Here is a 24140-nt window from a genome sequence, read left to right on the forward strand (position 1 = left end):
TAGGTGGGAATGATTGATCCAAATTTAATGGTTAAAGCTGTCAAGTGCAGAGAGGTGGCTTTGGGGAAGCCTAGAATCCTTTCACCTGGTGGGTGCCAGGCTGTTGAGGGAAAGGTGTGTGTGTTATGCAGATGGAATGAGGTCAGCTTTAAAGATTTTTGAGTTTGGCAAAGAGTTGATCATAACTCTTGGTTTGTTGGATTATCTGTTACCTTTTTATCATTACACAACTGATTTTGAGCTTCCCCTGTACTTTGTAGGTGATCTTCTGGACCCACCTATCAACTAGTTTGCCTTGAAAAATCTCCACAGGCTTTCTTGAAAGGAGAGGAATGAAATTGGGAGGAAACATGGTCATTTTGATCTCCCCGTGGAGTAGAAGAATGAGACTCTGTAGTTTGTTTCAGGAATATGGGCCCGAGTTTTGCTGAAAATTTGGTCATGAGGAGTAAAGACTGTTGTTCTCTTTGGTCCAGCATGTAGATCGAGAAGAAGGGAGCGGGCACTATTGTCTTAGAGGAATGTATATCTTAGAATCAGGCGAGTTATTCAAAGCAGCCTTCAGAGCTTAATTCCAAAGCTGCAGGTCTGTCTCTAAGTGGCTGTCTTATCTCCTGCAAAGATGTCTAGGCAGGCGGTGCTGTAGGCATTGATGAATTGATTCAAACCGTTGATGGAGACATTGAGGTGAGGAACGGTCTTGACTGGGAGAGTTTACTGTTGACATGGGAGACAAAACTCAGGACAAGGACAATGAGAGGTGCCTCTGGAGGAGCTTCCAGGCTGCTGTTCCGCTTACCGGCAGTGGGATTGTCCCCATCTTGACTTGTGGAGCCCATGCGGCATCCCCAGGCACTGGACCAGAGGACCTGGGGCCCAAGTGGAGGGAGCTTGTGTGCAGAAAAGTCTGAAAACCCTGGAAGCTGCTGTGTTGGGTTATCCCCTCTCTGTTTTTTTTTAAGTTTTTATTTAAATTCCAGTTAGTTAACATATAGTGTAATATTAGTTGCAGGTGTGCAACGGAGTGTGAATCACTGTCTTTGCTAATACCTTTCCGTCTCTTCAGCTCAAATCCTCTTTAAACTACGCTAACAAATTTCTTTGGTAATGAATTGACCTATCTCAAAATTCGAGAGATTAAAATAATTGTAATAGGCTTCCCTTCTACCTTTATCTCCAATCAGGCATTTACATTCTCTGGAAGCAACTGGTATTATCCACTTCTTGTGGATTTAGATGTTATATATAGATAAAATATGTACATCATATAGGTCTATTTTCTATATTGCTCATAAAATATGGATGATGTAGGTCTATGTATATATGGATATTTACATGTGTACAACTGCATGTTTATATCTCCCTCACCCCATCCTTGAAAATTTTTTTCCCTTTTCCCAAGATTTGAGATCTAATTGACCGCCAACATTTAACATGACAGGACAGTTGAAAGTGTACAAAATGAGCTGAGGTGCTTAGATACTGACAAACGACTACCTTCATCACTTCACATAATTGTTTTGTATGCTGAGGCTATTTAAGATCTATTCTCTTAGCAGCGCTCACATATATAACAGGGTAGTAACTGTAGTCATCATGTCACATGTTGGATCCTCAGAAAGGATTTGTTTGTAACTGGAAGCTGGCACCCTTTGACCAGCATCTCCCCATTCCTTTCAACCTCCAGCCCCGGCAACTGCCACTGTTTTTGAGTTTCACACTTTTTTAGTTCCACACATAAATGATACGGTATATGTCACTTCAAATTATGCCACCAAGGTCCATCCATATGTTGCAAATGGCGTAGTTTCCTTCTTATGGCTGAATGTTAGTCCATTGTGTGTATAGACCACTTTGTCTTTATCCAGTCCTCCCTTGAGGGACACTTGGGTTGTTTCCATATCTTGGTCATGGTGAATAATGCTGCAGCAAACACAGGAGAGTACAAACCGCTCTTAGGGATCCTGATTTCATTTCTTTGGGATCTACACTCGGAAGTGGGAGTGTTGAATCCTATGATAGTCCTATTTTTAATTTGGGGGACCTGAATATTGCTTATTGTAATGGCTGTACCAATTTACCTTGCCCACACCAGTGCACAGGAAAACCCCTTTGTCCACATCTTGAGAACACTTTTCTTATCTTTTTGGTAATAGCCTTTCATTCTAATGGATGTGAGGCAGTTTTGCATGGTGGTTTTGATTTGCATTTCCCTGATGATTAATGGTAACTTTTTCACGTACCTGTTGGCCATCTATCTGGATGTCATCTTTGGAAAAACATCTATTCTCTTCCCTACCCATTTTATAAGTTGGATTATGGACCTTTTTCTTTCGAGCTGTATGAATTCCTTTTATTTTGAATATTGACCTCTTAACTGATATTTTATAAATACTTAGTCTTGTTTCATAGGTGCCTCTTCATTTTGTTTTTTTAAAGCTGTACAGAGCTTTTTAGTTTGATGTAGCCCCGCTTTCTTGGCTTGTTTTCGGTGTCCCATCCAAAAATTGTTGCCAAGACCAATGTCCAGGGACTGGCCTTTCAGGTTTGTTTTATAGTTGCAGGTCTTGAAGTCTCGAATCCATTGTGAGCTGTGTTTTGTGAGTGGTGTAATAGAAGTCCATTTCATTCTTTGCTTTCTAGTTATCTAGTTTTCCCAATGCACTTGAATAAACTCTCCTTTACCTACTGACTTTATGCTCCTTGGTCAAGTATCAGTTGACTGTATGTTCAAGGGTTTATTTCTGGACTCTCAGTTCTGTTTATTGATGGGTTTGTTTAATGCTAGTACTACAGTGTTTTGATTCCTATAGCACCGTTTCTTGTAAGGCAGGTCCAGTGGTGATGAACTCTGTTTCTCTTTGTCAGGGAACATCTTTCTTCATTTCTGAAGGATAACTTTGCTGAATAAAGTATTTTTGGTTGACAGATTTTTGTTTGAGCACTTTGAAATACATCCTCCCACTTTTTTCTGGCTTATAAGATTTCTGCTGAGAAATCCTCTGATAGCATTATGGGAATTCCTTTGTAAAGTGATAAGCTTCTTTTTTCTTGCAGCTTTTAATAGTCTTTGTCTTTGATTTTGACAGTTTTATTACAGTGTGTACTGGCAAAGATCTCTTTGGATTGAATTTGGGAAATTAAGAGTTTCATGAACTTTGATGTTCAGATCACTTTCCAGATTTGGAAGTTTTCAGCCATGATTACTTTAAGTAAACTTGGTCCCCTTCGTCCTTTCCTCTCCTTCTGGGACTTCAGTATCTTAGACGACTTCTCTTGATGGTATAACCCAGCAGTCCACACAGGCTTTCTTCATTCTCTTTTTTCATTCTTTGTTCTCCCCTGACTGGACAGTTTTACAGGTTCATTCTTGTACTTATTTCTTCTGCTTAATCTACTCTGATGTTCATGCTCTCTATTGCATTTATTTCATTTTATTCTTCAGCTCTAGAATTCTTTTGTGGTTCTTTGGTTCTGGCTCATATGCTTTTCATTTTCATGTATTGATATTCTGATGTCATTGCCTCGACTGTTTTTTGGAGCTCTCTGAACATCTTGAAACTGTCATTTTGAATTCTTTATTAGGCAAACTAGACACTCATGTCTTTGGGGTTGGTTACTGGAGGATTATTATCTTTTGCTGGTGTCCTGTCCCGCGCCATCCCTCCCACCCCCATTACTTGAAGTTTAAGTTGCTGTCTTTGCATTCCAAGTAGCACTCCCCTCCTCCTGTCTTTCCTGACATCCATAGATGAATACTTTCTATCAGTCCTGTAGGGATTGAGGCTTCTTCAGACCTGTGGATACACATGTTCTGTATTTTCTCTTATGGCAGAATTCTTAAGCTTGTACACCTTCCCTCTGATCTGCAATACACCAGGATAGCGGGGTGTGGTGGCGGTGGGGGGGTTCCTTTTTGCTTTCCCAGGAGTGGTGCTAGAGCTCAAGGTTGTGGTCTGTCTCTGGCTTGCAGATTCTGGCTGGTTCACTGAGGGTGCTCACCAGCCATCTACCACAGCTCACTCTTGCTGTTGTTGGGGGTGCTCATGGAGCTAGCTGTGGGGTGGGGGTAGGGGGGAGTATGGGCCAGGATAGTGCAGTGCTCGGGGTGCTCATGGGCCAGGCGGGATCCACAGGTAGCGTCCTCAGAAACTTGGGACTGGGCTACTTGGAGTCTGTGTTCCTGTAATGCCCTCTGAGCAATCCTATCTGCAGCTCTTCCTGCCTCTTCTTGCCCCCAGCTGTGCAGCCCATGACACAGAACTCTCGGTTGGGGAGGAGCCACATGAGCCTCCTGGGCATTGTCCTGCACAGCTTAGGGAGCCAGCCGTGCCCTCCTGGGCTCTCAGTCTCTGCTTCTTCCCCACAAGAGAAATCATGAACTGAGAAGGTCTCTTGGCTTGAGCTGTGGCCCCCAAGGGAAGATGATGCTAGTAAAGTCAAACTGTTCCTCTTACCCTCTCCAAGGTGTCCAAACTCTTCCCCCGCCTTCCCCTCCAATGGTATGTTAGAGCTTCTCTGCTTCCACAGAAGCACTCTTCTCTGGGTAATGGTCTAACTCCATGTTCTCCAGGGACTTCTGGACTGTAGCTATGAGGGGCTGGAGCTAGTTCACAGGCTAGGTAGGATCCGCAGCCAGAACCACGATCTGTGGGCCTGTTCCCCAGGGTGTGGGTAGGGTGAGACCACTCCCAGGTCCCCTGGTGTATGCTGCTGGGTCCCACAGCTCCCCAAAAGGCCCTTTTGTCCATGGATGGGTGCCACCCTGCAGAAGTGTGGGGGAGGTGGGGATACGGGGGTATGACAGATAATGACTTATTTGCTGGTCTTACTAACCTCACCCCCCCCCCCCCCCCCCCCCGCCTTTTATTTTAAAGAGAAAGCACAGTCATGTGGCAGTGGAGAGAGAGGGAGAGGGAATCTTTTTTTTTTTTTTTTTAAATTTTGTTTATTTATTTGACAGAGATCACAAGTAGGCAGAGAGAGAGAGGAGGAAGCAGGCTACCTGCTGAGCAGAGAGCCCGATGTGGGGCTCGATCCTAGGACTCTTGGATTATGACCTGAACGGAAGGCAGAGGCTTAACCCACTGAGCCACCCAGGTGCCCCTCTCCCCCTTTTTTCCCTACTCTCTCCCCCATCTTCTGCACTTGGCAGCATGCTAAACACATTTTGCTCTTCTGTAACAACTTACCTTGAAGATCATTTCCTTTTGTTGTTTAAAGAACTTGTTTGTTTTAAAGATTTTTTATTTACTTGACAGAGAGATCACAAGTAGGCAAAGAGGCAGGCAGAGAGAGAGGGGGAAGTAGGCTCCCCTTGAGCAGAGAGCCGGATTTGGGGCTTGGTCCCAGGACCCTGAGATCATGATCTGAACTGAAGGCAGAGGCCTTAACCCACTGAGCCACCCAGGTGCCCCATAAAGAATTTGTTTTTATGGTTATGTGGCAGTGCTCCTTAAATGTTGTGTGTGGAGTCACCTGGGGATCTGGTAGAGGACACAGAGACTCCAGCTTCTTGGGTCAGGACAGGCCCTGGGCCTTTTGACCATGTTGCCCACTGATTCTGCTAAGACCCAGAGTGGAGAGCCCCTGCTCTATGGTATACCGTCCTGTGGCTTTGCTGGACGAAGTACCCAGCCCTTGGTGATGGAAGGTTTTGGAAGAATTCTGGAGCTGCGGTGTCCCACACCAGGGCAGCGGTAGGGAGGGCTGGAGTGACGCGTTAATTCGTGCAGATTTCCTTGGTTCTTGGTTCTGAGGAGCAGGGCAAGTGACACCATTCCTTGGCAGTTTTTACAGTTGTGTTTGCACCTGTCTTTGCTTCTGGGTTGTGGGTCTCCAGCGCACAGCGTGTGCATTGGTGTCTCCTGCCTCTTTGCACCCCTCCTCCCTGCTTCTGTCCTTCAGTCCGCCTTTCTCAGCAGCGTCGGTCCCACTGCCTGTGCGGTCATGCCCCGGGCAGGGTTCAGAGGGAATGGTTGCCCTTGCCCAAATGGGTTCTTTGGTGTGGCTTGTAGGAACTAGAAGATAGAAAAAGGCAGAAACCGTTATTTAAGGAGTATGGGAAACCTGGGGAATGTACCTGAAATGCAGAAGTGTCGGGACTTTGCTGAAGCGGAGCACTGGTCCGTCCCCAGTGACTAGTCCAGGTTTCCGGTGGGGTGTGCCGTGGCAGGTTAGCACGGCTCACACCGTCCCTGCAGCTCCGAGGGGCTCCTGGCCTTGAGCAGACACTGGAGACACCTCTGTGCGGAGTGTGGGGCAGGCCTGGCATGGGGTGCGAAGGAAACATGGTGCTTTCTGGTCATCAGGTGTTTTTAGACTTAGGGTCTCAGAAGTCCTTTGGGTCTTTGAAGTTGCCTTTTTTACTAAACGGATCTCTTTTGTAGCTGATAGGCAATATGATATTAAAAGGTATGTATAGAATTTACTTGCCTTTCAGGTTTCTGCTGAGGTACTTAAAGTTTCTGAATTTCATGCCCCTGCTTCTTAACATTGGAACTTAAACTAGTGCTGAGTTGCTCTTGCCATTTACTTGATGCCAGCCACCCTAACTGGTCACCAGATGGACTCGGGGCAGGCCCCCCTAGTCCCAAGAACAAAGATGGTAGAGAAGGTTGGGGCGGGTAGAGCTCACCATAGAGGAGTGTCTCCCTGGGGTACAGTGAATGACCATTAATATTTAGTCTCGGGAAGAGTTAGTTACTAACGTGGGACCATCGTGACGTAAATCCTATCACAGTCCCTGACACATATGCTGGCTTCATACTCCTTAGAACTATGGAAGGAAAGCTTATTCTTTACATAATGGGAGGCCCAGGCCGCCGGTTTAGTAACTTGGGTGAGCTCACACGGCTAGGAAGCCGCAGACCAGGATATGAGCCGCAGGATACATGAACACTACTCTGTTCCAGCAGGCGTGTTTTGAGGTCCCTTGTCCTTACATTTCTGGGAGCTCCTTAAAGGAGCATGGTGGCCACTGCAGAGAGTGGATGAGGGTGCTTTGGGGGTTGATAGTCTCTGATTTTGTTCTTGAAGTGCAGAGAGGACGTACTGGCATGCTTGGGAAGGGGAGAAAATAGATGCGGTATGTCTTGCCAGTGCCCACTGTGGAAGCGGGCACCCCTCTCAGTACGGAGTTCTGCAGATTCTTTGTGGAGGGAAATGCTGGTGATGGGGGAAACTGCAGGTACAAAAGCTAGAAACGTTCTCTTCACAGAAAGTTGAGTACAGATCGGACGGCGGGCCATGGTTGGTGTGCCGTTCAGCCTGCTGAATAATTAGAGTGATATCGGGTTCACGCAGAGAGTGTGCTTGGAAGTCCAGTGCTGCCCCAAATAATAGAGGGCAAAGCTTTCCCCTGCTGTTTTGAAACTTGTGAAATGTCCCATTATCACCTCCTGTCACGGTGACAAATAGGCTTTTGCACTGATCTCTGAATCCAGCTAAATGCTTTCAAACTGCCTGTTGCGCCGTAGGTTTTCAAGCTACAAATGCTTCTAACGCTCTGCTCAGCCTACCTTGCAATCAAAGAGTAACAATGACGATGCTGATTCCGCTCCAGGGAGTGGAGCGCTGTGCCAAGTGCCGCGCAGTATGTAAATGCTTGCGCCGGTGTCAGAAAGGGCTGTGTCCTGGGTGTTTGTAGGAAGTGGCAGGTGGGCAGGGGGCTCTGTACCTACCACTGTTCTATTGACTCTGATTGTAGATGTGGTTTAAGGCCACTTCCGACAGGGCCTTGGCTGCCTCTCTTACAGTCCTGCTGACTTGTTCAAAGATCCCTGGTACAAAGTGTGCTTGAGCAGAGTGAAATACAGCCCAGGCCTGGAAATGCTAGGGAGGCAGTTAACCCAGGGAGGGTTGGAGCATGAAAAAATAAGTTTTTATTTTTTATTTAACTTAATTTTTATTTACTTATTTATTTATTTATATTTTATTTTTAATTTATTTAAATTTAGTCAACATAGAGTGTGTTATTTCAGGGGTAGAGTTTAGTGCTTCATCAGTTGCGTGTAACACCCAGTGCTTATTACGTCACGTGCCCTCCTTAATGCCCGTCACCCCGTCACCCCATCTTCCCACCTTCCCTTCAGCAACCCTCTGTTTCCTAGGGTTCAGTGTCTTACGGTTTGCCTCCCTCTGTTTTTCTTATTTTTCCTTCTCTTGCCCTATGTACATCTGTTTTGCTTCTTAAATTCCACATGAGCGAAATCATGTATTGGACTTATTTTACTTAGCATAAGACTCTCTAGTTCCATCCATGTTGCTGCAAATGGCAAAATTTCATTCTTTTTGATGGCCGAATAATATTCCATTGTGTGTGTGTGCGTGTGTGTATATTTTCCCAACACCATTTGTTGAAGAGACTTTTTTCCATTGGACATTCTTTCCTGTTTTGTCAAAGGTCAGTTGACCATAGAGTGTCCATTTCTGGGCTCTCTGTTCTGTTCTGTTGATCTATGCCTGTTCCTGTGCCAGTACCATACTGTGTTGATGATCACGGTTTTGTAACAGAGTTTGAAATCAGGCATTGTGATGCTCCCAGATTTTGTTTTCTTTTTCAACATTCCTTTGGCCATTTGGGGTCTTGTCTGGTTCCATACAAGTTTTGGAGTTGTTTGTTCCAGCTCTGTGAAGTACGCTGTTCGTATTTTGATAAGGATTGCATTAAATGCGTAGATTGCTTTGTATAGTGCAGGCGTTTTGACCATAATACTTCTAATCCATGAGCATGGAATGCTTTTCCATTTCTTTGTGTCTTCCTCAACTTCTTTCATGCGTCTTCTATAGTTTCCAGAGTATAGATCGTTTACTTCTTTGATTAGGTTTATTCCTAGGGATCTTACGGCGTTTGGTGCAGTTGTAAATAGAATTGATTTTTTGATTTCTCTTTCTGCGGCTTCATTGTTAGTGTACAGAAATGCCACTGACTTCTGTGCATTTATTTTTATATCCTGCGACTTTGCTGAGTTCTGTATCCGTTCTAGCAATTTTTTGGTGGTGTCTTTTGAGTTTTCTGTGTGGAGTATCATGTTGGAAAAGATGATTTTTAACATTCATGTATTGTGATCAGTGGTGAGGAATGGCTCAGGTAACTGCTTTCTACTAATTGTTAATACAGTGATACCTTTTTTCTTGTCTCGGTATTGTAGTTCCAGTGTCCTCCCTCTAACATTATACTCACGTACATTTTAGTATGCTCTTCTGAGACATTGGGGATGGAATAACATTGAAGCCATGACTGGGATTTTCGCTCTCGCTACGTCGGCAGTGCCTGCAAGAGTGTCATGCCCGTGAAGCCGTGAACCTCACTGACATTGAGCTGTCTGGGGTGGAGGAGAGTTGGGGCACTGCTGCAAAGAAGTTGTGTTCAGTCTTGTCTCACTCTGGGGACTCAGTAATCAGTTGTAAATAGTCACACATGAAACTCTAAATTTTGGTCACTAGAAAACGGTGGGAAGCAGGTAGAGTACAAGGATGCTGGGGCTTTACCCGACCCTGATACCAAGAGGGAAAGTAGGCATCTTTCCTTTCTCCCTTAGGGTCCTCTAGGAGGCTACAGGGTAGGAAGTGTGTAGGGGCATAGGGAGCAGGTGGAGAGTCCCTGCAGATGTGTCTGAGCCAAGACCCAGTTGGATCTCCAGAGCGTAAAGCCTCCAGAAAGGCTTACGGTTGAGGTTGGTAATGAGATGAGCACGTCAAACAGATCGTGGCAAGTGACTAAGTGAGCCAGTGAATCAAAGTTGACCCTGAGGTCCAGGGTGAGGTCTCACTACCCCATCAACAGGCTGGGAATGAAAGGGTTTGGACTCGGTTCAGGGCATAGGGTGTTTGGGATTTTGTGGGGCAGGGAGTAGAGGGTGGATTCGCCTGCCACGAAGGACCTCCTGACAGTGCCTGGAGTTTGTTTGCCCTGATGTCTAGCAGAGGACTGACCGTTATCCTGATCCTATTGGAGTTTTCAGAACAGTTATCTTCTGCTCACCTCGCTCTTCTTGGCTGGCCAAGAGGAAATAAGAATTCACGGTGCAGACGAAGACAGGATGGAAAACAAAAAAGCTCGAAGTGTGGTTTTGGGGTGGTCTCACGTGGTGCTGTGTATCTATGGCCTTTGTGCCTGATGAGCTCTACCTGAGGGCCCTCTTAGGGATGAAGATGCTATCTGACAGGGATTTGCTGAGATTTCTTGATCTGGCCGCAGCCCCTACAGCAGTCCTCACTGAGGGCTGACCTGCTACTGATTGTTGGGAGCACTTTCCTCTCAGGGGGATTGGTTTTTAAATATGGAATAATGACATTGTCTGTGGAACTCCAACATGTTGAGAATCTAGACAGAAACAAGCGTGAGGATTTCCAGACTCGGAGCTCTGTGATGTGGGAGCTGGAAAGAACTGTAGGAGTTAGCTTACCAATCCCTCTTAGACATAGGGGCGCTGCAGCTGGAGGAGAGGGGACCTGCCCCACATCACAGAGCTGCCTAATGTCCGTGCTGGGATGGGAACCCAGGCTGGCCTGCGGACTAGGGCTCTCTCCTCCCACCTTCATTGTCCTGTATTCCTGTTTCTGCTCCTGTGATACGGAGTTGGGAAGTAATGAGGCCTCAAGGAAATCCTCCAGCAGCTCCAGGGGACACTAGGAGGAGGAGGCCATCAGTGTATCATTGGCTGGAGGAATAGGGAAACAAGTCAGCCTGAGCGGAGGTGGGCTGGGGCCAGTGGGAGGTGGGAAGAGGATGGAGCCTGGAATAATCCAGTGCATTCCAATTCCTTTATTTATTTATTTATAAAGATTTCATTTATTTGACACAGAGAAAGAGATCACAAGTAGACAGAGAGGCAGAGAGAGAGAGGGAAGCAGGCTCCCGGCTGAGCAGAACCCAATGCAGGCCTTGATCCCAGGACCCTGAGACCATGACCCGAGCCAAAGGCAGAGGCTTAACCCACTGAGACACCCAGGCTCCCCCCAATTCCTTTTTAAATAGAGGTGACCTCCCCTGGGTCAGTATGAGAGGACTGGGCATCATTGCCCAGGCTGAGCAGCGGGGTGTCCTTTAGAGAAGGGTCTAATCAGTTAACCGCAACATATCAACTGGTTGACCATATCTTCATGTAACATATGAATGACTTAAACACTGGGATCTTTTCAGGGGTCATGAATAAGTACTCTGTTTTATAACTTTTAAGTATTTTACAGAAAGGCAACATTGCATGCCTTTCCTACTTCTTAGGGTTTGTCACAGGCAAGTGTAGAAAGCCTGATTTCATGTCCAGTCCTTGGCACTGAGGATAAATCCTGGCATGCCTGTTACCCAGAAGGACATGGGGTCATTTTTTCCAGAATGTTGGATAAACGTTGGCAGTGGTGTTCCTGACATTACCCTGTCTGCAGGTGAAGGTGGAGGTCATCATAGAGGGATGGTACCTAAACCCCCTTCATAACCCTTATAAACATTGGCCCTAGACAGGCTCCTCTGACTTCATCCAGTGCTGTTGGATTTTGTTTGGTGAGACCGTCTCTGTCTCCTGCAGCCCGAGCTGTAATTAGTAAATGACTTTAGCATTAGGACTCCCTTGGAATCTAAGTTTCAATTAACTCCATTCCATGATTCAGGGCAATTAATGACAAATACTGCCTCTTGTAGGGCTTTGATGTTTTTAAAGTACCTTGCCATATGTCATACCATTGGATTCTTACAAAAAGTCCTGTGACCAGAGCAGAACATGGTTCTGGGCCAAGTGAAAGGACTGAGGGTTGGAGGAAGAGGTTTGCCCCACACTCCACAGATGGGACAGGATAGGCCTCAGGCCAGAGCCCAGTGCTTTTTGTTGTTGTTATTTTATTTAAGTAATCTCTATGCCCTACATGGGGCTTGAACTCACAACCTGGAGATTGAGAGTCACATGTTCTTCCCACTGAGCAAGCCAGGTGCCTCTGAGAGCCAGTCCAGTGCTGCTGATGTCTGGACCGTAGCTCTTTCTGCCATGGAACTGCTCTGCACGGGAGAAGTGATGCCTGGAGTTTAAGGCGTCAGGGGGCAAGGGCTGTCAGGGCCACCAGAATCAGGTGGAGTGGGCAAAGGGACATGTGCAGAGGAGCCTGGTCAGGGCTCAGGAGCCCTGGAGAAGCTACATTCAACCCTCCTACAGATGAACTCAGTCGGAATTTCTGGAGCGTGTTAGAGTGCAGAGCACATCACGTAAGCTCCCCGAGCCAGCGGTTTGCATTCCCGTGTAGGTCCTGTCCAGGGAGGAGTTGGTGGCATGCTATGTAGATGACGGTCTTCTGTACCCCTTTTCTTACTGGCACAGAATATTTTCACAAGTTGGGTAGGAGGGTAACACACTGTGTGTGCTTTCCTAGGACAGATGTGCCCTCCTAGGCATTCACGATTTATCACAAGCCACTGAGGGTGCTTATTGTATGATTTCTGTACCCATGCCCACCAGTTGGACACTACTGGTTTCCATTCCTGTGTCTTTTTTTTTTTTTTTTTTTAAGATTTTATTTATTTGAGAGAGCACGAGATGGGGGGCGGGTCAGAGGGAGAAGCAGATTCCCTGCCGTGCGGGGAGCCCCATGTGGGGCTTGATCCCGGCACTCCAGGAACATGACCCGAGCCGAAGGCAGTTGCCCAACCAACTGAGCCACCCAGGCACCCCTCCTGTGTCCTTTAAAGGAGGGTTTGCCCATGGCTAGTTAAGACCTTCTGTAGCAGTCACACAAATGGACCATGTGTGCCCTTACCCAGGGTAACTTCCCTGGAGGATGTCCGTCCCTCCTCTGGAAATGCTAAGGATGTTTTCAGGCATAAGCCATCTGACTCTAATCCAGCAAATTCTATAGGGCAGTCTGGAAGTTTTCTCCTTTTCCAAAAAAGACTTAATTACCACTCCAAGTGCCTTCTGCTGGCTAATCATTAACCAGCAGAACTTTCTACTTTGTTGAGTAAGTTTTTAGAAAAAGTCACTAGAGGTTTTTTTTGTTTTGTTTTGTTTTGTTTTGTTTGCTTTTGCTTTAGATGGGGGCTGATGTATTTTTAACTGCACTCCCAGTATTAACCAATCCTCGTTAACCGGCTCACTAGGTAGCTGGCCCTCAGCCTCGCTGTGTTTGCACGGGCATATTCTTTGTCAGGAGTGAGTTCATGGAAGCTGCTGTGGACAGGCAGAGAGTTCAGGTGGGCTGGGAAACTGCTGCTTGTCTCCTGGGGGCTGCCGGGGAGGGGTGTCTTGGGGGAAGATCATAAAAAAAAAACAAAACCGGTTTGGTTTGGTTTTTGTTCTTTGTGCTGAAAGAAGCACATCGTGTTCATTTTAGGAAACTCAGAAGTCAGGAGACCAAACAAAACCACTCTCATGACCTTTCTTGCCATATGGAGTCTCTCATACCGGTAGCCCCATTCTTTGCCCTTTAGAGGTAGAAGGTAGTCAATATTAGGCCGTACGTGAGCACGAGCGAAAGGGCAAAGACTTGGGAGCCAGACTCCTGCCTGAGCTGGAGTGGTAGCTCTGTTAGTCCTGGTGACCCGGGGCGACCGCCTCCGCGTGCTTCCGCACGGAGCAGAGCGGATCTCTCCTGGGGCTGTGCAGTCATGAAGGCGACAACACGAAGGGCACGAGGAGATGGGACTGGACCCAGCGAGCTCAGAGCGCAGCTGTTACCACCTTGGCAACATTAACCTGCTTCTGGGTCCTTTGTCTGCTTTCCCTCCTGTCAAACAGAGGATGATGGCTCCAGTCAGGATATTTGTGCTTTCCTGGTGAGGCTTTCCTGTCTCCCTTGGCTTTCCAGCAAGCGTTGTCTGGTGGGGTCTCTGTCACAGTGGTGGCGCGTGGCAGCACTGGCGGAGGCTGATGGTTGCCCATGACAGTGACCGGAACGGGAAGGGGTGCCCTGGGTTTGCCATGTGTGAGCTGGTATGCGTGATGTGGGCAGCCGGGGGCGGGGCCGGGAGGTCTGTAACCAAGGGGCCCTAAGTGTGTGGAGGTCTTGGCTTCTCCAGAATCCTGCGCTGGCTCAGGCTCCCATGCCCTCCCCGTTCCTCAGTCTCCACCTCCACCACCGCGGGCCAGACCTGGGCATTTGGTCCGGCCGTGGGAGCTGGCTAGGACCTCTCCTCCTTTGGTGCAGAGGGTGGTGGTGTTCTGTAGTGATTCATCACTGCAACGTAGCAAATTGTCTTACTGTGACTTTAATTAGGCTCCGGGCATGTTTTATGGAAGCAATCCTCTGCAGCGTTTGTAAGTGGAAAGCCTGTTTTTCCAGGGGACTGCAGCCTGACTGGGTACTTTCAGGTTTCACACCAAGGCCATTTCCACTGGGGCCTACCTTGTCATGGGGCCACTCCTGCTTTAGTGTGATTTAACATGGTATCCACACAGTCCTTGTGAGGTAAACATCATGGTTCTCCATTTCCCAGACAGGGAAACTGAGGGCTTAAGTGAGGGGCTTAGGAAATGTTAAAGATCTCAGCTTCTCAGGTGCTGGGACGTGGCCTTCTCCCTAAGCTGTTTGCCATTTGTACCGCCAGGATGTCGAGCTGTCCCTGAGCTGCTGACTGAGTTGGGGGTGGGGTGCGTTGTTGGCACGCTCTGCTGTCTGAGGAGCAGGAGGTTTCCTGGTAATGTGTCCCTCCGCTGCCCTCTTACACACATACACCAGTCTCCCGCCCGAACAAGGACAGTAACCTCCTTGCTCCGGCCTTTTCTACTCCTATCATGTAGGATTCTTTTTCCTAAAATTCTGTTTTTGTGTGATTCGCAGACCAGGCACTCTGGCTGGCTGCCTGCAGGAAGGGTCACATACAGAAGCCACCAGTGGACCTCCGATGACCCGGTCTACCTCACTATCCTTATTCTTCTATTGGTTCTCTTTCCCCTTTCACAGCCACTTGCTCATGGCCTTATTCATTCATTTGTTGCCCACTTGGTGTCTCTTCATTCTATTTCTTAGACTTCTAGGATCTAACTTCCCCCTTTCCTTTTTGCCAAGCCAATAGTAGTGTATTAGTCTGTGTTCTCCAGAGAAGTAAAACTGGGTTGGAGGGCGTGTATGTGTGTGTGTGTGTATGGTATTTGTGTACACATGTGTAACTAGCCTGTGGGACTCAGGAGGCCGAGCACTGCCATGACTCTTGTCTGCAAGCTGGAGACCGGGAAAGCTCATGGGTTGCAGTCAGGGTACGAAGCTGAGACTCCAGAAGAAGCCCTGTTTGAATTTGAATCTAAGGGCCGGGAAGAATGTGTGTGCCAGCCTGCAGGCGGGCAGAAGATTGAACAGGCTGATTGAACAAGACCCACCCGTAATAGGGGAGCTGTCCTCCTCACTCTACCATTCCAATGTTAATCTCCCCCAGAAGCCTCCTCAGAGGCAGAGCAGAAAGTTTGACCAGACATCTGGGCACTCTGTAAAGTGGGCACACACATTAACTATGACCGGCAGAGATCCTTAAAGCCCCATTTAAATCCCACTTGTCCCAGTGTTTTTCCGGACTACATCAGCTTGCGTGGGACTCCGCCTAGCTGCATTCTTCGTAAACTTGGAGGTTCTACCAGAGCTCAGCGCTTCATGGTATGTCCCTCCATTGTTCTCCAACTGCTCTCACCAAGTACCTGTTGCCTCCCCTGCTAGGTTTGAAGGACCGATAACACGACGTCCACCATTTTCCCCTCTCCCATGGGATAGAGTGCTGGATCCATAAGATCTTTTCTTAGCTCAGTTTCTCAGTGGATAAAATGAAGGATACCGAACGTGGCTCCTGGGATTACAGACCAGGGTGATGGCTTTGGAGAACCCGGGGTCTTGTTTCCTACAGGCAGCCAGAGAAGGGGTAAGCCAGTATTTGGTGTACAGTAAGTGCCCAAGTGTTGTCAAGATGCTTGACATTTTCATCAAATGCTGTTGGATTGTTTGAGGTTCCCCGGCACGGTGGAGAGAGCAGTGGACTCCGGCTAGTTGTGTAATCTCTAGCAACTTGCTCTCCTGTTTTGCTGCACATCTTTTTGATGGAGCGAGCTGGCCCTGCCCTATATGCTCTTGGGTCTTGTGAAGGTGGGATTAAGTGATAATAGCTAACTTTATTTTTATATATGGCAGACACTGTTCTTAAAACACTTTTCACATGTCAACTCATTTAATTTCTATAGCTCTTTGAAGTATGTATTTTCTGATTTGGCAACTGAAGCTCAGAGAGCCTTAATAAAGTCAGAGTAGCAGGGCTGGCTCTTTCCAACCCGGGAGGGCTGGCTGCACAATGCACACTCTGAACCATTGATTGTGCTGTAAGGTTGTGTGGGAAGGGTATTGGAAGCTTGGCAAACTCTGGCTAAGACCCATTTGAGCAGGCCCTTCAGAGGCTAATGCATGACTGCAGTTCCCTGGGGAGTTTGCCAGGCCTGGACCGCATATAAGCTGAGAGCAGGAATGTGTACAGCAGCCCTTGTCAGTGCCTTTGCTCACCAGAGTGACATGCTGCATTCACTACCCACATTTCAGACAACCGAGGAGTGTGTTTCCCAGACAGGCCCTCCTTCAGCTTCCCTGTGATTTGCCCTCTTAGCTCAGGTCATCACCTTTGTGGCCTGTGCTGTAACTACACGATCATTGGTGGTAGTATGCTCTGTGGAGTGTAGACGCTTTGAGGGTAGGGGCAGAGGCGGTTTGGTTCATTGTTTGTCCCTCTTGTCCGGTGTGGCCTCTGGCCAGGGGGCCCACACCTGAGGCCTGAGCAGGACAATGTTGGACCTATGTAATAGTTTTCATTGTGGTAAAATACACGAAAGGAAACTTACTATTTTAACAGTATTTGAACCATTTTTCACTGTACAGTTCTGTGGCATTAACGACCTTCACCTTGTTGTGCAAACATCACCGGCCTCTCTCTCCAGTCTCAGCTTCCCGAAGGAAGACTCTGCCCATTAGACGCTGACTCCTCATTGCCACCTCCGCTTCCCCCCGGCAGCCATCATTCTGCCTTTTCTCTCTGAATTTGCCTCTTCTAGGTCCCTTATGTAAATGGAGTATGTATTGGTCCTTTCGGGTTGGCTTATTTATCTTAGCATAATGTCTTCAAGACTTGCCCAGAGTAGAGCCTGTGTCAGCATTTCCTTCCTTTTTAAGTTAGGATAATTTTCCATTGTATATGTAGACCACTCGCTGTTTACCTATTCATTCATCCATGAACATTTTGGATTGTTTCCACCTTTTGGCTTTGGTGACTGAGGCTGCTGTGCATTTTGGTGTGCAAGTATCTTTGAAAAACTGCTGTTAATTCCTTTGGGTATATACTTATAGATGCTGAATAATCCTAGAGGTTAAGTAGCTGGTCCTTGCAAAACCCTTTCCGCGGTTCCTGGCACATAGCAAACACTAGATACTTGGTAAGTAAAAATAAAACTCGAGGCGTCTTTGTGTCAATGGACTCCTCAATTCAGACCACTTCTTTTTAGTTTAATATTTAGATATTGTTTAATATCTAATTTTAAATATTTAGTTTAATATTTAGTGTATGGCCTAGTACTCCTTGAGAAAGGGGAGCTCTAAAGGTAGCTTCGGGCTCCATTCTGGCCCCACCCCAATGGCTGAACATCCCTGGGCCCTACTCCCATGGGGACACCTCTCTGGCAGACACCGGCAGCCTCAGGGCAGTGGTCAGGGTGGGGGCACAGCTGCCGGAGACTTCTGTTCCTGCTGCCGCTCGCTGCTCCTTCATTGGAGTCTGATTTCCAGTGCTGCGATCTCTTTATTTATGGTGATGCCTCTGTCTGTTCTGTCTGGGCAAGTTAAAGTAAGACTCTCTCCATGCTTTCTTGGATGTCTGCAGTTTATCGTGGGGAGGGGGCTTATTACAACATTTTCGGTTATACTTAATATTGAAGTTTGCCTTAAAAAATAGCATGTACTGGGGTGCCTGGGTAGCTCAGTGGGTTAAAGCCTCTGCCTTCGGCTCAGGTCATGATCCCCGGGTCCTGGAATCGAGCCCCGCATCGGGCTCTCTGCTCCGCAGGGAGCCTGCTTTCTCCTCTCTCTCTGCCTGCCTCTCTACCTACTTGTGATCTCTCTGTCAAATAAATAAAATAATAAAAAAAAATAGCATGTACTACTCAATTCCTGAGCAGCAGAAGAGAGATCCTGAAGCAGTGCCGTGGAGTTAACAGTGGGAAGGAGGCTGTGGTAAAGTTTTGAAGCTCAGGTCGTGGCTTTATGCATTTTCTATACTGGACATTTGTACAAGGATTCAGTGTAGTCCATACATCTGTATCTTCTGGTTCCAAAGCATTTTCTGGTTCTGTGGTATTCCTATTCTTTGAAAGAATCTTTTTCTTCTTCTTTAATGTTGACTTGAAAGGAGAACTGAGGAAAAAATGTGCACTTCCCCTAAGGCTTTTAATAAAACAGCAGAGAGAGCATGATGATGGCTGCTATGGGGGAATGGCACTACCCGTGACTGAGGGCGTGCGGAGGGACCCGGAGGCTCGGGACAAGATCAACCAATCTCCCCCGTCGGAATGTCTATTCAACTAAAGAAAGCACATCGTGAAGATGTTTTCGCCGGTGCTGGAAAACTCTTAAAGAACCTGGTGGTTTTATGGTGAAGTCGGCAAAGCTTGGAGAATAGCACTGTAGTAGCTATCACGCAGCTCCTAACTCAAAACCCAGGGCAAGCAGTGTTAGCGGAGGGCATGTCAGCTATTTGCAGACACAGTAGAAGGAAATTTCCTGTTAATCATAGGTTAAAGGGTGGTTTTGCTGACTTTCTGGGTGGCAGTTCCATCCAATCTAATGAGAGCACGAGCACAGGGTCCATGCGATGGTAGAAGTGGACTCTGTGTAGCTCGTGGGACTGCTTGGAGGAACCACCTGCTGTGTGCATAGTGTGGGTCTGTGTGTTGTGGATATGCACAAACAAACCCTATTCGAGGTCGCAGCTGTCCATTCGGTGATAGGCTACCTGAGAGCAAGGATCAGCAGGAAGCACAGAGCAGGCTTCCAGTGGGTTTGTGAGCAATAACAGAACGCGTTTGCCCCTCACTGTCTGAAGACGGCTGTCTTACAGTCGCTTGTAGAGCCCATTAAAAACAACTCGAGAGTATCTGGGTGGCTCAGTGGGTTAAAGCCTCTGCCTTAGGATCAGGTCATGATCTCAGGGTCCTGGGATCAAGCCCTGCATCGAGCTCTCTGCTCAGCAGGGAGCCTGCTTCCCCCTCTCTCTGCCTACTTGTGATCTCTGTCAAATAAATAAATAAAAATTAAAAAAAATAATAAACCTCGAGGTGAAGTTTACATAACATACCACTGACCTTCACAAAGTGTACAATGAGTGCCACTCCGTGCATTGACCCTCTTGTGCATCAACTACTCTGGTTCCAGAATGTTTCTACCACCTGCAAAGGAAGCCCCATTACCCATTTCTCCCTCCCTCTGGACATGGTAACCACTAGGCGGCTTCTTGTGTCTATAGATTGGCCTATTCTGGATATTTCACCAGAATAGAATCCTAGAAGATGTGACCTTTCCTGTCTAGCTCCTTTAATAAAGCACGACGTTTTCACCTGCATTCTAGCACATGCCAGAACTTCATTTCTTTTTGTGGCTGAGTACTACTCCAGTGTGTTGGATTTACCACATTGTGTTAATCTGTTCCGCAGCTGATCGGTACTCGGGTAATTTCTGCCTTTCTGGCTTTTTAGCCATTGTGAATAGTGCGGCTATGAGCATGTGTGGGAAAGTATTTGGGTACCTGTTCTCCGTGCCCTCGGGTACATGCCTAGGAGTGGAATTGCTGAATCATGGTGTTTCTGTGCTTAGCCGTGTCAGGCAACACTGAGCTGTTTTCCACAGCGGTGCACCATTTGACATCTGAACTGGGATGGGTGAGGGTAATCTCTTCACGTCCTTGTCGGCTCTTGTTTTCTGTTTGGATTCTAGCCGTTCTTGTGGGTGCAAAGCAGTATTTCACTGTGGATCTGATTTGCCGTTGAGGACTTGTCTTTAGGCAACACCAAGATCAACTTTGTTTTTCCTTATGGCAGACTTCCTGGAAGGAGTGACTTTGAAGTGAAATGTGTAGGATCAGGAGGCAGGTGTACAGTGATAAATGGTCGTTGAGGGAATGCCTTCTCTGTACCAGTGTTTCTAGAGTTTTCTGTGCGTTACGTTCTCCAACCACTCTGCGTTTTCCGTGTGAGGAAACAGAACCTGGAGTGGCTAAATGACATGTGTAAGGTTGCGTGGCTGCCAGCCAGCACCCCTGGGGTTCCGTTCAGGGCCACTCATCTGACTGCAAAAGCCCCCAAAAGCTCATGCTCTTTCCTTGGGGAGTTTGAATCTTGGCAGCAGGGAAAAAGAAATCTGTCCATTTCGAATATTTTAGTAAAAAAGCGAAGCCTTCCCAGATGGTGATGGAGAAAGGCAGGTGTTGGCACTCATCTGAGGTCCTGGAGTCTTGAGGTGTCCGCTGCTACGCCTGTGAGCAGGCCTCAGCAGCTGGTGCCTCCCCAGGCTGGCGGCTCCGGGACAAAGTGCCGCCTCCTGCTGGGGGCACCCCATGGTCTCTTTCTTGTCCCAGTGTTGAAGTAAAGACTTTCTAATTGCGTTAAAGGATGATGAGGTCGAGGAAGCACCCAGGGCGACCCCCAGCTGTAGTGAATTTTGAAGAACACCTTCTGTTAGTGATACAAGTTGGTTCTCAGTAAATATTGGCTGAACCAAATTGGGTGGAAATTCTGGAAAAAAACCAGACTGAATCTTCTAATTGCACAGTAACCTGATGTTTAAAAGTCCTTTGATGAACTCTCTTCTACATAACCCTCTGCTTTCCCGTATTAGGTTAGTTTATTGTGAGATGTACCAGCATTGGAAATCTACTTAAAATCAGTGATACTGTCTATAACTCTTATTGTATAGAGATCAGTTCTTGTATTCTCTCACTGTTTATTAAGCCTCTTTGGAAATTGACAAGATGAAGAAGTAATTGAGGCCTCAAGAAGCTTCTAAATCTGGGGGCGACTGGGTGGCTCAGTTGGTTAAGTGTCTAGCTTTGGCTCGGGTCACGGTCTCAGGGTCCTGGGATCGAGCCCTACATTGGGCTCCCTCCGCAGCGGGGAGTCTGCTGCTCCCCTTTCCACCTCTCTATCCCTCTGTTCTCTCTTTCTCTCTCAAATCTTAACCCCCCCCAAAAAAACAAAACCCCAAACTTCTAAATCTGGAAGGAGGGACAGATAGGCAAACTATAAAAGACTGTGTAGGTATTGTGGGGGTGTGCACACTGGGGTTTATGGTACCTCGGGAGGAGTTGACAGAAAGCTTCGTGAAGCTGCTTGGAGGGAAGGGGCTCAGGAGAAAGACTTGGCAGAGGACGACTCAAACAAGGCCTGGAAGAATTTGAAAAGCTAGGAGAAGGGAAACTATTTCAGGTATGGGGAGCAGTGTAGGCAGAGGCTCAGAGGAAAGGGCAGCTGAATTGCCAGTAAGTTGCTGGACTTGGCTGGCTTTTTGGCTGGAGGGCAGGTTGGAGGTGGACAAGAGCGATCCCTTGTGGAGTCTGGCCGGAGAAGCTCTTGGAATGTGTGAGGACTTCTAAGCAGGGTGTGGGTATGATTTCACCACTTCCAGCTACCCAGGAGGCAGCAGTGCTCAGAAACTACTTCTGAAGGCGAAGGGAGACCAGCAGCAAGGTGTAAACTGGCAGGGTGGGCCCCCCTGCACCCCCTACACCCCGGGAGCAAGGACAACCCCTGACCCTGGTGCAAAGCGTCCTCCAACACCACACCAAGCAGGGATTCTCTCCGCCTCACATGAGAAGAAATGAAGGCTCCAGTGCAGAGTGGTTTGCTTGCGGGAGGACAGCTTCTGTGGAGGAGGGCCACGGCTAGACCCAGCGAGGCTGGCACACCTGCCCCCCTGGCGGGGAGCAGGGCTCCTGGCAGCTTTGATGGCTCCACTTTCTAGGAGTCCTTGCTTAGGCGGGGACTGGTTGGGACCCCCTAGGGTTCTGTGGGTCCCTGCAACAGAATAATGCTGCCCAGAGAAGTGAGGCCTCTCCCTGCCGCTGCTCCCATCTTCCGCTTGCCTCTTCATGAGTTACGGAAGGGTTTCGGGAGATGGACTCAGGAATCCTCTCGCTTTTTGGCTGAGGAGGGACTTTCTGGGTAGCCGGCCGTGTGACCCCATGGAGCGTGGGCTTTGTGTGAAGCTAGTCTTGAGCAGACCTAGCTTTCAACCTCACTCAAGTGTTTTCCACCCTTTAGACTCCGAGGGCTCCCTCAAGAAGAAACACGTACCACGAAGGTGGGGAAGCTGACCAGCGTCAGACATGGTACTCTGTTCCCAGAGGAAACGACAGAAGGACCATTCAATGAATCCTTGTTTTTTCTCAATATCCTAAAAGCTGAAGTGGATTGCTTAAATTCTTGAGATTTAGCAAGAGTGTGTGTGTGTGTGTGTGTGTATAGTATTCTGTTTGTGGAGTACATAGTGGCATTTCTTGTATGTCCCATTGAGCTTGGAAGGTAGATATTTTAAGAATACTCTTCTTGGCAAACCAACATTCAGAGTTATGAGAAGGCTGTTACCTCCTCTCTCCCTGCCCACTCCCCTCGGGCTTCCTTCTTCTTAGGCTACTGTGGGGGCAGAGTCTAGTTAACCATCTCATTTTAGGATATTTGTATGTATTAGAAGGTATCCAAAGCAAACTAGAAAAAAATTTTCTTGTTAGAAGATCCCTTCCAGCTAATCGTATTTTCTTCTACAAATTTTCTGTGAAGCCATGGAAGGAAATCTTGAAACAGGTCGGGAGTAGAACTGTGCCTGCCTTGAACAACTTGGGTTGGTTTATGTTAGTGGGTTTTGTTTCCTCACATCCTCCCTTGAGTGAGGGAGGGGGACACGTTATACATACTTTCTGCTGCAGATGAAGAGCACCAGTTCTTTTCGCTGACTCTGGAACTTCCTGCAAACCCCTGCATCTCTGCATCTCCTCTTTAGAGGGCAGAGACCGTCCTTTACTGCTGGACTTTTCTCTCTGGCCCTGCCGTGGGAACTGGGCAGCCCACTGAGTACAGAACTTCTCCAGCCCCAGGGGATTAGACTGCATCTGCAGCGACAGCAATCTGAGAATCCGCAGACAAAAAGTTTGGGGAGATGGAATGCAGCTGTTGGTGTAATGAGTCAGGAGAGAAAATAGAATTTGAGGATTAAAAAAATACTAAGCTGGAAGATGTGAAGAGCCTGTAGCATAATTGCTCCTTGGCTCCATGCTCGCAGTGGATCTGAATGCTGTCCGGGGGCCCCCGTGGGTTGGCGAGCAGCGCTCTCAGCATCCGCACGCTTCCAGAGCTTGCCGGAACCCACCTCCCTGGGCCTGCCTCAGACCTGCCGGATCAAAATAAGTGGGCAAGAGCCCAGAAGTCTGTTCTAACAAGCCTTCCAGGTGGTTCTTCATGCTAGAATTGAGAGATTGAGAAAACCCAGCATTTGAGGAGAGGTTAGGGACCGAGTACCCTGAAGGATGATCAGGGAGGTCCCTACTTGACTTGAGCTTTGTTAGCAAGTTAAAGGATGAGCGGTGGGCTACACAATCACGGTTTCTAGTGTGGTCTGTGACCAGCATCAGGGGCACCTGGGAGCTTGTCAGAAATGCACATGCATGTGTGCCAGGCCTATGGCTCAGAATCTTGGGGGAGAGGATATGTTTAGCAAGCCGTCTAGGGGATTCTCAAATATGGCCATGGTGTGAGCCACGAGCCTTGGCTCCCAGCTCTTAGCTGCATTTTCCTCACACCTGGAGCTGTTTATTCTAAGGTGCTCAATCTCCTTCCGAGATTGGTTGGGATTCATATTTGGAAACATGGTGCTGCCTGCACATTTTCCCTATAGTCACAGACTAGGATCTGATGGTCTGGGGATGAGTGATGGTCCTGAGATGCCTAGGACTATGGTTTCTCCAGACCAGGGACTTCAAGTGTTGAATTGGAAAAGTCTTGGACAAAATGAGACGGTTGGTCCTCCTGGCTGGTCTCAGGATTTTTTTTTTTTTTTTTTTAAGGTTGATTATATTCTATTGAGTTACAATCATTTGACAAACATTTTCTTGATTGTACTGAGTGTAGGAGGCTAGGCAGTAATGAAAAGGCCATTTTCAT

General features: G+C 47.6%; 1 protein-coding gene across 2 annotated transcripts in view; it reads left to right on the top strand.

Moving 5' to 3' along the window:
- The window catches only part of MYO5B (myosin VB), a 339234-nt gene that overhangs the window by 53936 nt on the left and 261158 nt on the right, over positions 1-24140 (top strand). The window contains exon 1 of one of the 2 annotated variants that reach the window (XM_032310013.1): positions 12978-13177. The exons of the other annotated variant lie outside the window; for it this stretch is intronic. Within the exon in view, the coding sequence (XP_032165904.1) occupies positions 13145-13177 (33 nt within the window). The 5' untranslated portion in view covers positions 12978-13144. Of the gene's footprint in view, positions 1-12977; positions 13178-24140 lie in introns of those variants that run through there. 2 annotated transcript variants of the gene reach the window in all.

Source organism: Mustela erminea, chromosome 13, assembly GCF_009829155.1.
Source record: "Mustela erminea isolate mMusErm1 chromosome 13, mMusErm1.Pri, whole genome shotgun sequence".
Lineage (NCBI taxonomy): Eukaryota > Metazoa > Chordata > Mammalia > Carnivora > Mustelidae > Mustela > Mustela erminea.